Raw genomic sequence first — 15689 nt, 5'->3', positions numbered from 1 at the left:
TTTTCATGGATATAAGAAATCTGAACATATTATGCACATGGATACACTCCGAATTCGCTAATGCTCACTTCATCCAGAGTCTATACGACGGAATACATTCATCCAAATTAGTGGATGAGAAGGATGAACAACAGCACGCTTCGGAGTCAGGGAGTTGGGCTTCAAGCGAGGGCTTCACTGTTGCGGGAGCCAAACGTTCGATTCATTGAGCGGATTTTGACGACGGAGGCCTCGAAGGAATCTGATCGGCCCTGCAGCTGGTTTCGCATTCAGGTCTAATTTGGAATTTGATTTTGATCGCCTGCCTCACTCATCTTTGGGTATCAATGCGGTGATTGATTGATAGGTTGATTGATTGGTGCTTTGAAGTGGGCGTTTCGCGCACATGGTTCTATCGGAACTGGAATTCTCCCCGAATTTTTCTCCTATTCTGGGTTTCATTGATCTCTGTTTCTAATGTCGCCGGATCGGAAGCTGCTGGTGTTTAGTGATTAACTTCGTTGGTGTGGTGGGTTCGTTTTTCAAAAACAAATCCAGGTTTAGGGTTCGAATTAGGTTTTACAGTTTGGTTTCTGAGGATCTCGCTGCTTGTTGAAGTTTGTGGGTCATCGAGTGGGCTTCTCCTGATGTCGGTACGTGTTTTCCACTTTTCTATTCTTCTTCGATCATGTTTTACCTTTCGCAATTTTTACCGGGTTCGTGAGCTGATTTAAAAAATTAGGGTTTTGGTGGGAGTCTCAATTGTTTTGTGTTATTTTGGGGTATGATAGATTACGAGCTACAATGGAAGTGCACTGATTGCCATGGTGGGCAAGAATTGCTTCGCCATCGCCAGTGACCGCCGTCTGGGTGTAAATTTCCAGACGATTGCATGTGATTTTCAGCGCATATTTAAGATACACGACAAGCTTTACATTGGCCTCTCTGGACTCGCCACGGATGTGCAAACCATGTAAGAATTTGAATTGCTTTTAACGTCATTATTGTTGTAAGGCAATTGCTTCCACTTTATCTAATGTTTGGTTCTTCGCAGGCACCAACGTTTGCAATTTCGTCATAAATTGTACCAACTGCGAGAAGAGCGCAACATGCGCCCGGAAACTTTTGCCAGTCTTGTTTCGGCAATTCTTTACGAGAAAAGGTATTGTACAGGGTTTCTGGTTGTTGTTACTGAGAAAGTAATGTTGTTGCTTGTCACTTTACATTGGAACGTGTCTGAATTCTATCCTGACCGTGTACTTCCGCTATTGTTCCGGCAGGTTTGGACCTTACTTCTGCGAGCCTATTATAGCCGGACTTAACGATGACGGAACTCCTTTCATTTGCACCACGGATTTGATCGGTGCCAAGTAATGCACTTAACTGAGCTATTCTCTTCAATATCTTGATCAATTCGCGTATTTGGTTAAGTTTCGTGCTGCATAATTGTTGATTTTTTCGCGAATTACTAAGGTGTCACAAAGACCCGTTTGTTGGTAAAACTTGGCCAATATATGCAGCCAATGCAGCTTGTGAATTTTTCAAAGTTATGGAAACCTGAGAGTTTATTTTCTGATATGACCTAGGTCTTGAGAGACAGCGAAATGGCCACTTTTTGACATGAATCTCTCTCTTTATATTTTCTCCATGCCGTTCAATATTCGTTAAATCGTTTAAAATTGTTGTGCAGGCAACTGGCGAAGGACTTCGTGGTTTCTGGAACTGCCTCAGAGTCCCTGTATGGTGCTTGCGAGTCTATGTATAAACCTGATTTGGTATGTTTAGTTCTTTGCACCAATGCCTATCGTATACGTTCTTATTAAAATGTGGGGTTTATTTTCATGTCCTTCTGAATATAAGGCCTCTTTAGCGTTGGCTCTTGGAAGAGAGTATCTACCGACCTTCTGATTCGTATTTACAACCATGTTAATATTTGAAGTTCATGCAAATCAAAATTACGGTCAGTGTTAAATGCTAATGTGGGTGCGAGAAGTCCCGAATTCAAAAGCTCTGAGAACCCATTTGTCCTCAGCCACCTAAGTTAGGGTTCGCCTTGTGGGTAGAGCCTTCCAGTTGTACCATGCTTGCTAAGCTATTGTTTATAATGTGAACTTTTTGCAGGGTCCAGATGAGCTGTTCGAGGTGATCTCACAAGCTCTACTGGCGTCTGTGGACCGGGACTGCATTAGTGGATGGGGAGGGATTGTCCATGTTGTGTAAGCTTTCAATTTCCGTTTGATCTCAAGTTAGTGTTTGTTTGGTTGAATTTCTTGCGTTTTACATAAGCATCATTGCAATTTCAGGTAGCAATGTATCAAACTGGAAATGTTGCTCTTGCAGGACTCCGGACCAAGTTATTACCAAGACCTTGAAGGGCCGCATGGATTGAGTTCTAACATCTTCTGAGATTTCAATGTGCCCCTGGTCGTTTTGTGGATCAATGGTCAGCTTGGAAGGGAATACGAATCAACAGTTTATTTCTTCCTGAGATTCTGCGAGGGAATGCTTTCATGCAGCATTGATTGTTATCACTTCGTAGACCCAGATACACACACTGCTCGCGATGCAATGTAACTTGGCTTTGTTGACCCTTCCAAGATTTTCACATTGCAAGCCTTTCCTTCTCAAGTTGTTATTTGTGCTCCAGGGCCTGAAAAAGTTTTACAGCTGCATGTTTTAAATACTTCATACGTTCTGCTCTTGCATGTATTTGTTGACACATTTTATACTAGCACGTCTAGAGTTGTCTAGGTACCAAACGGGGGGAATAGGCGGGGTCGGGGGCAAAAATATTACAAATGGACACTGGTAATGATCTTCGCCAGTAGGCCTTCACGTTCGTCAAGTTGCACTGACGAGTCAACTGCAACATCAACAACGAGAGTCTGCGCTTAAGATTGTACTTTTACTAGATTCTCAACTATCGTAGAGTTTAATGCTTTTAACCTGTAAAGGTCTTCTGGAATCATTGAAGATTTTAGTTTGACACCTCAAAATGTTGCTAATTTTAAGGAGCATTCACAGATAACATGCAGGCTGTATACACTAAGCTCGTCTCTCAAATATTAGTGTATTGGTTCCCCTAAATAAATTACATCAAATTTCAAAATCAAATGTATAGTGGTACTTGTTTATTCTGTTTTAATTATGATGATTAAAGTTTAACGAATTTGGGTCCCAATCTTCATTGTTATCATTCGTTTTTTTTTTTTTTTTTTTTTTTTTTTACAAATGAATAAGTGCACACACAGACATATAAAGGAAAAAAATTATTATGAATTGCAATTGCATGATCAAGTAAAAAACTTCACAAACCTATAACTACAATGTACATTCATCCATATATGTACAACATTGTATAACTAAAATTATTTTATTTTTCATTTAAATTATACATGGATAATAGAGTTTTTTTTCAACAAATACATTAAGTTGTATACATCATATAAAAATTAAATACAAGTAATAAAAAATCAAAAATCAAAAAAATAATTTTTTAAATTTTGTTTTGATCTGATGGAGATACTTTTAACAAGTGTGTTGTATTTTTAATTGCAATCGTTGGCAATATAAAATACATTGTTGTGTATAAAAATGATCAATATATATTAATAAATAGGTATATACTAAAATTTTATTCTATAAAATTATGAAATAATTATGTATATAATCAAATAATAGAAAAAATTAAATTTATTTTAATTGGAGGTTATTAATAGAAAACAATTTAATAAATAAAAAAAAATATAGGGATTTGTTAAAGCCACACTTTCCAAACTGTGTGATGATTAATTTTGGGAGAGCAAGGACAAAAGATGGGAATTGGGAATGATACATAGAGGTTGGGAATGAGGGACTAGGGACCTAGAACAAGGGATGGAGACAAGAGTGGACAAAATCCATTATGAGATGGTGATGTGAGGTGTGGCTTTAACAGCTCCCTATATAGCAGAGAGAGAAAGAGAGAAATATTAAAATGACCCACCTATTTACTAAATTTACCCACCCTATTGTAACCATCATTATTGTTACCAACACTCACCCCAACCTCCCTCATCCCCCTTCCTTTGTTCCCAGTTGTATGAACCTTAGTTAATAGTTCTTCTCAATAATATTCTTTTCTTTAACTAATGCAATGTTGTCTTTCTCACATCAAATCCTATGACAAGGCAATGAAACTTGTAATATTCTCCAAACAACTTTGTATTCAAATCTCAAGTTTACAGCTATGCCACCCTGCATTGGAACAATCAACATTGTTGAGGGTGAGACCAAGTTTGATCCCTAAGAAACAGAGAATCTTATTATTGTTTTTTGCCTAATGCAGCTGAATGCATTTTTGATTTTGCATTATTGTTTTTTTTACTTTCCTACGATCTAATTATTTACACTGCTTTACTTGGACAAGAAAGAACAAGCATTATCCTGGCCTTGTACAGCTTTTTTATACGCAAAGTTTCTTGTCCTCCATAGATAATATATATTGTAGATGTAATTTATGTCAGATCTTTTGACCACTAGTTTTCTCATTCTAAAAATACCAAACAAAAGTTAACGATTAGTTTGCTTCCCTTTCTACCTTTTTCCTCTCGCATTGCTCACACGCTGCTGATGAGTTTTTAACTGATTCAAAATTGAATGCACGAGGAGATTCTCTGGACCTTGATGAAGTATTGAGTCTAGTAGCTGCTTGGGCGTCAAAGGTCAACATATCGTGGATTATCATCCTGAGTAGCTTGCTTATAGACCACCTGAGGTGTTGGTAGTATTTTGTTCGAACTCTCAGATGTATGCTAGCCGTGTGATGCTCGAATATTTCTTTACTCAAAACCTGATTAATCTGAATACAATGACATTGCTAACTTGTGCATCACTTGAGCGCTTGTGGTACTTAGGTATTGTATTTGTATATCAGGTTCAAGACTGGGAGCTTTTGATTGAAGTGCTTCTATATAAGATGTCCAAGGAGGCATCAAATCGTGCAATTTCTAGATTCTTGAGTCATACCAGTTGCCAATTGGGTGATTTCCTAGTGTTCAGAGACATGATCTGCGCTTCAGTTCACAAAAGAAGAAACATGAAAGCCCAGTTTTTGGGACATGGGATTGTTTCTTCAACACCATGTCCATCTCTCCTATTGACTCCCACTCGATGAAACCCCAAGGTTGTTTTGTGGATTCTTGTCTATAGCGTCAAAGAAAAAGCGTGGGTTGCATTTGCTCACAAATGAGGTTGTGGCTGAATTCAGTGCTAGAAACCGAGCTGCAACTGGAAGAACTTATGGTGCCATTGAGCTCCTGGCCGGTTGTGGTCGTCGGGCCTGGATTCGGTATTCACCTCGACAGTGTGGCAGCAACTTTGTAGTCACATGTCGTAGATTGTATATATATATATATATATATATAGCTGTGTGTGTGTGTGTTTCTTTTAATAAAATATTATAATGTATAGAGAATTCAATAAAATAAAACCAGAAATTAGGGTGTACTTTTTCATTCCATTTCTTTAAATTTTAGTTTTTAAAATTTTGATATTAAAACTTACAAAAACTAGAAAAGGCCAATTTGAAAATCTATTAAATCTATATTTTTAGAAAATGATATACTTGTTGTTATAGAATATCTTTACAAATATATTATTTCATAAAATAATAGAAATTATTAATATGTATTACAATATTATATATATATATATTATATATATATATATATATATATATATATAAACTTACTAGGAATAAAAAATCTATATTAAGATATTTTATTTAATAAACTTATATTGTCTCATTTATATTAAGTAAGATATTATTAATAACACTAAAATATTTAATAAGATGTATTGAAAAAGTGGTTGAATAAATTTATAAATATATTTTTTAAAAAAAAGAGTAGATAGGTTGATATAGAATTTAGACAATTTAATGATCACATGTTACCAATCTATAAATAAGACATAGAATATAAAAAAAATTGAAACATAAAGAGAACACAATTGTCTTTGTATATTTTTAAAAAATTGCATTATATATCTTAAATGTCATTAAATATCTAACTTTTGTATATAAAAGAAATTTAAAATTTAATTTTTTGCATTAAATGTAAACATAACTGTTTTAAATTCATAAAACTATCTATAATAATTTTTTTTAATTCTATATGTAATCTGGGATAATAATCATTTGTAATATTATTGGTAATGATGACATATAATATATTCTTCATAAAACTAAAATTAATTTATTTTATTTATTTCTAATTTTTGTGATAGAACTATACTAAAATATCAAAAAACATAATACAAAACATACAAAATTTGAAGATTATAGTATTTTTGTCCATCGATTTTACAGTATGTACTTTGATAATTTAAACATTGAAGTAATAATTTTTAAATATATAATTTTTTAATTTTTTAATTTCATAAATTAATTTGGTTTTGCTGTTAATTATAATTTTATTTATTTGGCTTTTATTTCATGTCTTCATTAAAATCATTAGTAGAAAAACTTTAAAGTACATGATTCATATGTATAAAATGAAAATAGAAAAATAGTTAAATACTTTGAGACAACAATAATGTTTTATAACATATCTATATAATTATTTATGATATAAATTATTATTATCATTATTACTATGTTTTTAAGATACAAATTTTAAAATCTAAATCTTACAAAATATGAATTTAATAAGTAAAAAATAAGAAATTTGTTACTATTACAATATTATAATATAACATTAAATAATTTAGGATTTTTGTATCTATTATATGTATATATATACACATTACATGTTTTGTATATACAACCATATATCTATATATATATATATATATATATATACTTATTTTTGATACAATTAAACTTTGACAACTTAAAGCACTTAATATTATAAATATGTATCAATTACTTTGTTTTGTTTTGTTTGTTTTTGTTCTTTTAATATGTAGATTTACATTTAGAATGAAAAAAATTAAAGAATTTTATATAGTATTCTTTAAATAATTTGAAAATATATATATTTGAAATTATCAATTTATAAATAATACTTTGGTACATGGTTTTTAAAATACCAATTTATTTTACATACTATTTTTCTATTTCACTTAGATAATTTTATAAATCTATGATTTAATAATGTATACACTATAGTGTATAATATAATAACAGATCTATTTGTTAGAAGATAAAGCTACCTCAAATCTCATGAATAATAGAATTCATGTTTGGCTTTTTTTAACACTAACTACATAATATCCATAAAAATAAATTTAAATGATGTGATTTGTATATAGAATCATTTGTTCTATGGTTATGTTCATAGATACATATAATAACATATAATACATAGTACATATATATTCACAAATTTATAAATTGGTATAAGTTAAAAAGGACAATGTTATCACAGAAGACCAAGATATGAATACCAAATATATATATATATATATATATATAAATATACTTTATTACATTTCTTGAAAAGGCATTTAATTGGATTAGAATATACTTCTACATGTTAATATTGTGGAATGTAGCCACAATGTCAAATATTTGGGGCTGTGAAATTAGGTGGTGCTTAAGGACCCAACAAACAACATTTCTTACAAGAAAAAGAAAATGACTCTGACAACACCAATGATGGCACAACATATGATATAGATAATACCGCATGAGTCTCTTTTATAAAGGAGGCATATACGTCCACAATAGTGGTATGATGGGGCTCATTTGCTAGGAGGTTTTTTCGTGAGGAAGCAGAGAGATGTAGTAGAACCAGCAACAAGAGAATAGCAAAGCACCCCTTTTAAGTATTATTGGTGTTTTTGTTGACGTGAGATTAGCATAAATGAGTTCATCACAAGATTAAGCTTATGGTTGGCAAGACCAAGGCAATAAATTAGGAATTTTTTGAAGTCTAATCAAGAGCAGTGGCAATGATTCTTGTGTAGTTTGAAAGCCTTAACACACATGATTTTAGTTGTACTATGGACGCACTCATCGGATTAACATCAAAGCCACAAAATATCATATGTTGAATATTATAATTTAAATATCAAGAATAATTGTGTGAGGTTATTACCTAGCCCTTTGACATAAATTTTGTTTGTTGTTCTCTAGAGATTTGGTAGAATTTTGTACAAGTGTTTGATACAATTACAATATGCCACCAGTTGTGAGTTGATTTTTATTGGAAGACCTTTGATTTTTTTAATTATTCTATTGAATTGTGGATTTTGAGGCAGAATTTGTTTTAAGCAGGGATTTTAAATCATCAAAATCAGAAACAAGATAAATTGTTGGTAATTATTCAATCAATGATTAGTACATTGAGTCAAAAATTGGATCATGTGACTTTGGAAAGAAATTTGGATCAACTAATTTTGGATATGATAACTTAGCTTTGGAAGATAATCACCAAACTCTGGACAAGGTGCAGTTTGATGTTCATCCAACTTTAGAGGAGGTGTAGTTTCCAAAACTTAATTTCAAGGTTGATAGGAGTTTAAAGTTGACGAAGTATGGATCAAATATAAAAAAAATATACATTAGAAGTATTTTGAATTTCATAAGAACTAATTCAATTCATAAGAAATTATATGATGATTATATAGATTATTGGACTTGATTATTTTGAAAGATATGGAGATTTTAATACTAATATAGACTATGGAATGGGAGCTTAATAACATGGAGGTCGTGGAAGATGAATAATTCAATGCAAATCAATGCAAAAATTTATTGAATTTTTTTAAAAAAAGACTTGCAAGAAGTTAAAGCTACAATTGGAATATGAGAGTACATATTGCAACCACTATTAGAAGACTTCTCTTGAATTATTGTAAAATCAAAGTAAGTAATAAAGAATTATTTAGGAGATTGAAAAAAAAGTAATATTGATAGAAAGATTTAATCAAGAGACATTCTAAGAGTTACTATTGGAATTAAAATGGTTTTGCAACATGATGCAAGAAGTTGCTACAAAAGAAGATTTTTTTAAAAGATGGAGATTAATAGATGCAACAAATTTGATCCATGCAATTTAAAAGATTTTGAAGATGATCAAATATTATTATGTAAAATGTTAAATAATATGGTTGAAAAAATATCTAATAATTTGAGTGCTCTCAAATTGATCATCTATATATTTCAATAGCAATCTTGCATTTAAGTGTTTTAATGAAGATCAAAAGAGTTTATATCTTTTTCTATAGATTTTTTTAAAACTAGATTATAGAATAAAAAAAATACTGTACAAAAAAAAAAAAATCAAAGTATCTATAACAACATAGTTGGATCTTGAAAGTATTCCAAAGATTATATCTATTAAAAGTATTAAAGCCAAAATTATACTTGAAAGAGAAGTACATATCTTATGACTTCTAAATAATCCAAATATTATTAAGGTATTTTTATAGTGCTTATAAATTTTATTCAGATCATTATAGAGAAATTATAATTGGTATGGATAAAGGTTATATGAGCTTGTTTAATTTGTTATGTGATGATCAATCTTTGGAGATACATTTCTTATACAAAGTTGATGTAATGATTCAAATTGGCAATGAAATATTTTACCTTCATGACATGAAGGTGGCTCTTCAAGATTTAAAGCCTATGAATGTTGTAATTGTTAATTTTGAGATAGAAAAAAAAATAATTACATAAATATAAAATTGATAGATTTTAGAATATCTAAAGTTAAAAAGAATGGTGATAAAAGAGTAATAAAAGAAAGAATAGCTAATTATATAGCTTTTAAAATAAAATATCTTACAAAAGTATTTGATCTATTTAAAGAAAATATTTTTAGTTTTGGAATTCTATATTGTGATATTTGAATACATGTTAAAAATATAAGATCCTCTAAACATATATTTATTTATGTAAAATAGAAATTAAAAAGTACACATAAATTTGATCATAGTCTTCAATATTTGATTGAAAAATGTTTAGATATAAAAAATCCTTCAAAAATACCTTTATTTCTAATAATGGTAAAGAGCTTGATGGATTTTTTTTTTTTTTTTTTGTTTTTGTTTTTTTTAGAGATCAATTTACAAAAAATAAAAAGATAGTATTTGATTTTAATATGTCATTTAGAAAGAATTCTTTAACAACCTTAAGCAAAAACAACAAGTTTGGACTATAAATTCATATAAGAAGTTGGTCAAGTATATACATAAAAGTAATAATGAATTAAATAATACATCTAATGATATATCAAATAAAAAATTAAATACATCCTATGATACCAAAAATATATCTTATAATACATCAAATATTTATAATTCACATATAAACATTGATAACTTTTGCAACAATTTAGAAACTAGAAATTTGATTATAAATTGTATATTATTGGTTTTATTCATTTTAAGTTTTTATAAATGTATATAATACATTTTTTGAGTTAAATATTACAAAAATATTTTAAACATACTACTTTATAATACAAGTTTAATTTTTAATTTTTTTTTAATTTTTTAATTTTATTTTTATATGCAAATCAATAAGTATTTGGAAATAGAGCTTAAAGATGCAAGTCTTAAATTATTTTTTTTGAAATTGGAGAAGTTACTTCTTAAAAATCACATGATAGATGTAATTGATATGGCTGGTATAGATTAGCATAGGCAAGTCTACATTAGTAAAGGCTTTTAAGAACATATTGATAAAAATTTATCCAAAAAATAAATGTATTTATTAAATAAATAAATAATAATACAAAGAAAATATCTTTGAAAATACAACTTTTTTATATAGTTAAATTCTATGGAATCTAAAAAAAACTATTTTATTGAGTTAACTAAAACTTTAGAAGTTTAAGACAACAAAAAAAATATATGAATTTTGAAGAAGAGAAACAATTATTAATTGAAATACTTCAAAAAAAAAACTTCTTGTAATCTTTGATGATGTTTTTAATCATAAAGATATGAAGAAAGTAATGGATATAATAATATTAGGTATAACAAGAAGAAAATTTATAATTATCAATCATAAATAAAATACATTGAATTTTTTTATAAGTAAATCAAGTAAAATAGAATTGAGCCCACTTGCTGAAAGTACAAGTATGAAAATATTTTTTAAGAATGTATTTAAAGATGAATCTTTTTATAATTTAAAAGATAAGTCATTTATCAAGGTAGATAAATTTGGAATGATGACGATTTATGGCTTACTATGAGACATAGGTTGTAAGATTTATAGAGAAAAATTCAAAGAAGTTCAAAAATGGAATTAAAGTTATATATTATTTTCCAATTTTGAATCAAATGTATAATATCAAACTTATTTAGGCATTAACTTTGAGTTGCATAGTATTTTTTACAACCTTACATCTTAAATTTATATTTATAAAACAAAATTTGATATAAATATTAATTTTTGTAAGTCTTAATGAATAGAATGTATTTTATACTGTAAGATGATTGAAATGTAATAGGCATTTGTTTTATAAATTATTGAAGATATTTTAAATCACATGGTGGTATGTAGATTGAATTACTTCATCTTTGTTTATTGAGTTTTATGGCATATAAAAATAAAAACATGTTAATTTCAATTGTAGAACAAGTCAATTGATTGAAGTCGTTATAATTTTATTTTTTTAGATTAGAAAATACAACAATGCTAAAATCTAATATTATAATTATTTTATATCGTATACATCAAAACCATATAAGAAATCTTATTATATTAGAAATAAACGGCTTAAAAAGTCTTACATCTTTTTCATTTAATGGAATGAGTTTAAAGTTTTTAAAAACTATGAATCTAAAACATTATTTATAAATTAAAAATTTCAGTATTTATGAAGGAAAAAAATGGTTTTAGAATATCTTAATTTAAAAGGATGTTCAAAATTAAAAAAATTCACATACATTCTTTTAATCATAAAAACTTTGTAATATTTGAATTTAAAAAATTGTAAGGATATAGACAAAAGACGTGATGAAGTGCACATTGAATCATCTTTGATTTCAATAGACTTCACAAATTGCTTTAACTTACAAAAAGTAGATAAATTATTTTTTAATCTTATATTCCTTTAGAGATTGAGTTTTAAAAATTGTACCAACTTGAAGAAGATTCACGACATATTTTAAGGTATGATAAACTTAAAGAGCTGAGAATTTGATAGATGTGAGGGTTTAGAAGCCATGCCCATGAAATTGAAACATCTCTTATTTTTGCAAATACTATTTTTGAAGGTTGTAGAAAGTTGAAGATTGGAGGTGATATCTTCAATTCATTGATATCTTTGACATACTTCAATTTGAGTGGTTGTGTTAAAGTAGAGATATTAGACAATGGATTTTCCAACCTTATATCTCTTCAGACACTATTTTTTAATAATTGTATTAATTTGAAGAAGATTCATACTACATTTGATGGTATGATAAACTTAAAGAGTTTGTAATTTAATAGATTTGAAAGTTTGGAAGACATGTCTATGGAATTAAAGTATCTCTGATCTTTGTAAATATTATGACTTAGACATTGTATAAAGTTGGAGATTGAAGGTGATACTTTTAATGCATTGACATCTTTGACATTGTTTGATTTGAGTGGTTTTATTAAAATATACTCAATAGATAATGGATTTTTCAACCGTGTATGTCTTGAGAGATTATAATTTAGAAATTGTATCAATTAAAAAAAGATTCAAACAACATTTGATAGTATGATAAACTTAAAGAAGTTGTTATTTGATTAGTGTTAGAGTATAAAAGACATATCTATGGAATTAAAGCATCTCTCATCTTTGCAAATATTATCACTTGGAGGTTGTGTAAAAATAAAGATTGAAGGTGATTCATTTAATGCATTGACATCTTTGATAATTTTAAATTTAAGTGGTTGTGTTAAAGTAGGGATAATATACAATGGATTTTCCAACCCTGTATCTCTTTTAGAATTTTTTTTGATAATTGTATCAATTTGAAGAGGAATCATACTATTTTTTGATAGTATGATACTTAAAGAATTTGTAGTTTAATAGATATGAAAGTTTAGAAGGCATGCCTATGGAATTAGAGCATCTCTAATCTTTGTAAGATTTATCTCTTAAAGATTGTATAAATATGAAGATTGAAGGTAATGCTAGTAATACATTGATATCTTTGACATACTTTGATTTGAGTAGTTGTATTAAAGTGGAGACAATAAATAATAGATCTGCTAACCTTGTATCTCTTGAGATACGATGTTTTAATAATTGTACCAATTTGATGATGATTCATGCTATATTTGATAGTATGACAAACTTGAAGAAATTGTCATTTGATGGATGTGAGAATTTAAAAGACACGCCTATAGAATTGAAGCATCTCTCATGTTTGTAAGTTTATTATTTAGAGATTGTAGAAAGATGGAGATTAAAGGTGACACCTTTATTATATTAATTTCTTTGACATATACTTAGATTTGACCGGTTGAATCAATTTCAAGACAATATGCAATGTATCTTCTTCCTTTTTAGTAACTTCGGATGTTATTTTTTTCTAATCATGTAATAATGATTTGGAAGTTCATTAGCATGGCATCAATGGTAATTTTTTTATAACAAATTAAATTTGAAATTTCAAATAATTTTTATATTTGAGTCATTTTTATCAATATAATATTTTTAGATTATAATATTTAAAATAAAGATTAAAAATAATACTTTTAATATATTAAAATCTTTTATATACTTAAAATAAAGTAGTTCTAAGTAAATAAAAGGCATATAAAATCGCTTAGCCAATCTTGTATTGCTTTAGACTTGTTTTGTTAAATATTATACTAATATTTTTGAAAAGTCATTTAATTTTTCATGTTATATAAAATATAAAGATTTTATGGTTTAAAGTATAGAAAAGTCTAGATTTCATGGCCTTAAGATTGAAGAAGTATTTATCTTTAGAAGATTTTTTGTCAATTATTGTTTTTAATAATTAAGTTTAAATTTAAAAATATTTGATACAATTAAAAATGCATGATTTTTAGTAGTAATTAATAATAAATATAGATTTTTATTTTATTTATATCTTAAATGATTATATAGTTATAATAGTCTCAATAATAAATAGTATTTTTTGGCTTATAAATTAAATAAAATTATTTTTCAAAAGATATGAAAGATTTCTGAAAAGTACTGGTAATGCCACCATCATTCATTGTACACTTGACATATTTCTTTAGTTTTTTTTTTTAATTTAAGATTAGTAGTTTTTGTGGAAGTATAGAAGTAAGTTGAAAACTTGTATTAAGATTGAAAGTTATTATGTGGCAAAAAAGTGCCAAGTTTAGGATTTAGGATTTAGGATTTTAGGATTTAAGAATTGCAATGATGTTAACTATGAATTGTCTTATTGAAAAGTCCATCTAGCATTTAAATGTAGAAGATAAAGAAGATAAAGTCGTATTTGGCAACTAACCAAGAATTCTTGAAAATCCTAAAAATCTCTTAAATAAACCTAATTAATTCTTACACAAATCCTAATTAAATCCTAATAAATCCTAAACAACCATAAAGATATCATAAATAAATCCCAACCATATTCTAATTAGATATTAAGTAAATTCTAACCACTTTTTTAGTAAATTATAATTAAATCTTAATTTAAAAAAATTAAATCATAATTCTTAAAGATACTAATTCTACTTTATTTTCTAAAGATAAAATCTTTCAAATCTAATTTTAACTTTGCATAGTTCTTAAAAAGTCATTACAAATTAAAATCATTCAAAAATATTACTAAAAGAAACCTTCTCATGTCTTCTTTCTAAATCCACTTTAAAATCAATAAAAGAATGATTCACTACTACATGTATTTGGTTTTATATTTTGCAATTTGATTTCAATTAATTTCAACTATATAATATATATAATGTTTTGTATTCTTAAATATTATTTATATTTTTATAATTAATATTTTTAATTTTTGATAATAACTTTGAGACTTCAAATCTTTATTCAAAATTTTTTTATCTTTAAATATTAATGTATTAACAAGAAAATTTAATTTCATGAATTTAATAAAGATTAAATTCAATAAATTGGAGGTAGTTAATTGAGTTGACTCAAGTAGACTAAGCATATATAATTACTTGTGCTAATTAATATTATATTGTATTGAAAATTAAATAGGCTTTTCATTAAAAGAGCTTAGATATTAGAAGATTAATAAAAGAATTAATGCATAAGAGAATAAAAAACCAAAAAATTTAAATAGAAGAAAAAAAAATAAGTAAAAAGACAAAATTTAGTTACTTAAAAATTTAGTTAATTTAGTTAATTTAGTTAATTTAGTTAATTTAGAGAAAAATTTAATCCAAAATTTAATTAGTTTAAAATTTTGAAATTTGGATAGTAAAATTGCAATAATTTACAAGAATAAAAGAAAAAAAGAAATTAAAATAAATATCTAAATTTGATTAAAAAAATATTAAATAGTGATAATCAAAGAAAAGAGTTTGTTTATTACAAAGAAAATATAACTATTCTTTTTGAATAGACTAGTTAGAGACCATGTATTGAAGATTAATACAAGGTTTTCATAAAAGAAAATAATATATCCTACAAAAAAGATCAAAATAATAGAAAAATATTAAAAAAAAATTATGTTGTGATTTGAAGAAATTAATACACTATAGTATTATTAAAAATTACTTTAATAATATATATAATGTAATACAATTAAATTAAATATAATTA

The 15689-nt window shown here is 27.3% G+C and overlaps 1 protein-coding gene across 1 annotated transcript; it reads left to right on the top strand.

The window, feature by feature from the left end:
• The first annotated feature begins 188 nt into the window (after positions 1 to 188).
• LOC112284293 (proteasome subunit beta type-3) lies at positions 189 to 2607 on the top strand. The gene is made up of 8 exons (XM_024523984.3): positions 189 to 273; positions 538 to 632; positions 771 to 952; positions 1034 to 1141; positions 1260 to 1349; positions 1670 to 1754; positions 2101 to 2195; positions 2320 to 2607. Exons 2-8 carry the CDS (start codon positions 627 to 629, stop codon positions 2366 to 2368), a joined length of 615 nt encoding a protein of 204 aa, XP_024379752.1. The 5' UTR covers positions 189 to 273; positions 538 to 626; the 3' UTR covers positions 2369 to 2607.
• Positions 2608 to 15689: the final 13082 nt, after the last annotated feature.

This window comes from Physcomitrium patens, chromosome 7 (genome assembly GCF_059467195.1).
Source record: "Physcomitrium patens ecotype Gransden chromosome 7, ASM5946719v1, whole genome shotgun sequence".
Lineage (NCBI taxonomy): Eukaryota > Viridiplantae > Streptophyta > Bryopsida > Funariales > Funariaceae > Physcomitrium > Physcomitrium patens.
This window is presented reverse-complemented; position numbering and strand designations above follow the sequence as displayed.

Excerpts from the sequence above, each read along its gene's own strand:
- LOC112284293 (XM_024523984.3), top strand. Across the intron at positions 953-1,033 it reads GCCACGGATGTGCAAACCAT|GCACCAACGTTTGCAATTTC; the intron begins GTAAGAATTTGA and ends GGTTCTTCGCAG. Across the intron at positions 1,755-2,100 it reads CTATGTATAAACCTGATTTG|GGTCCAGATGAGCTGTTCGA; the intron begins GTATGTTTAGTT and ends AACTTTTTGCAG.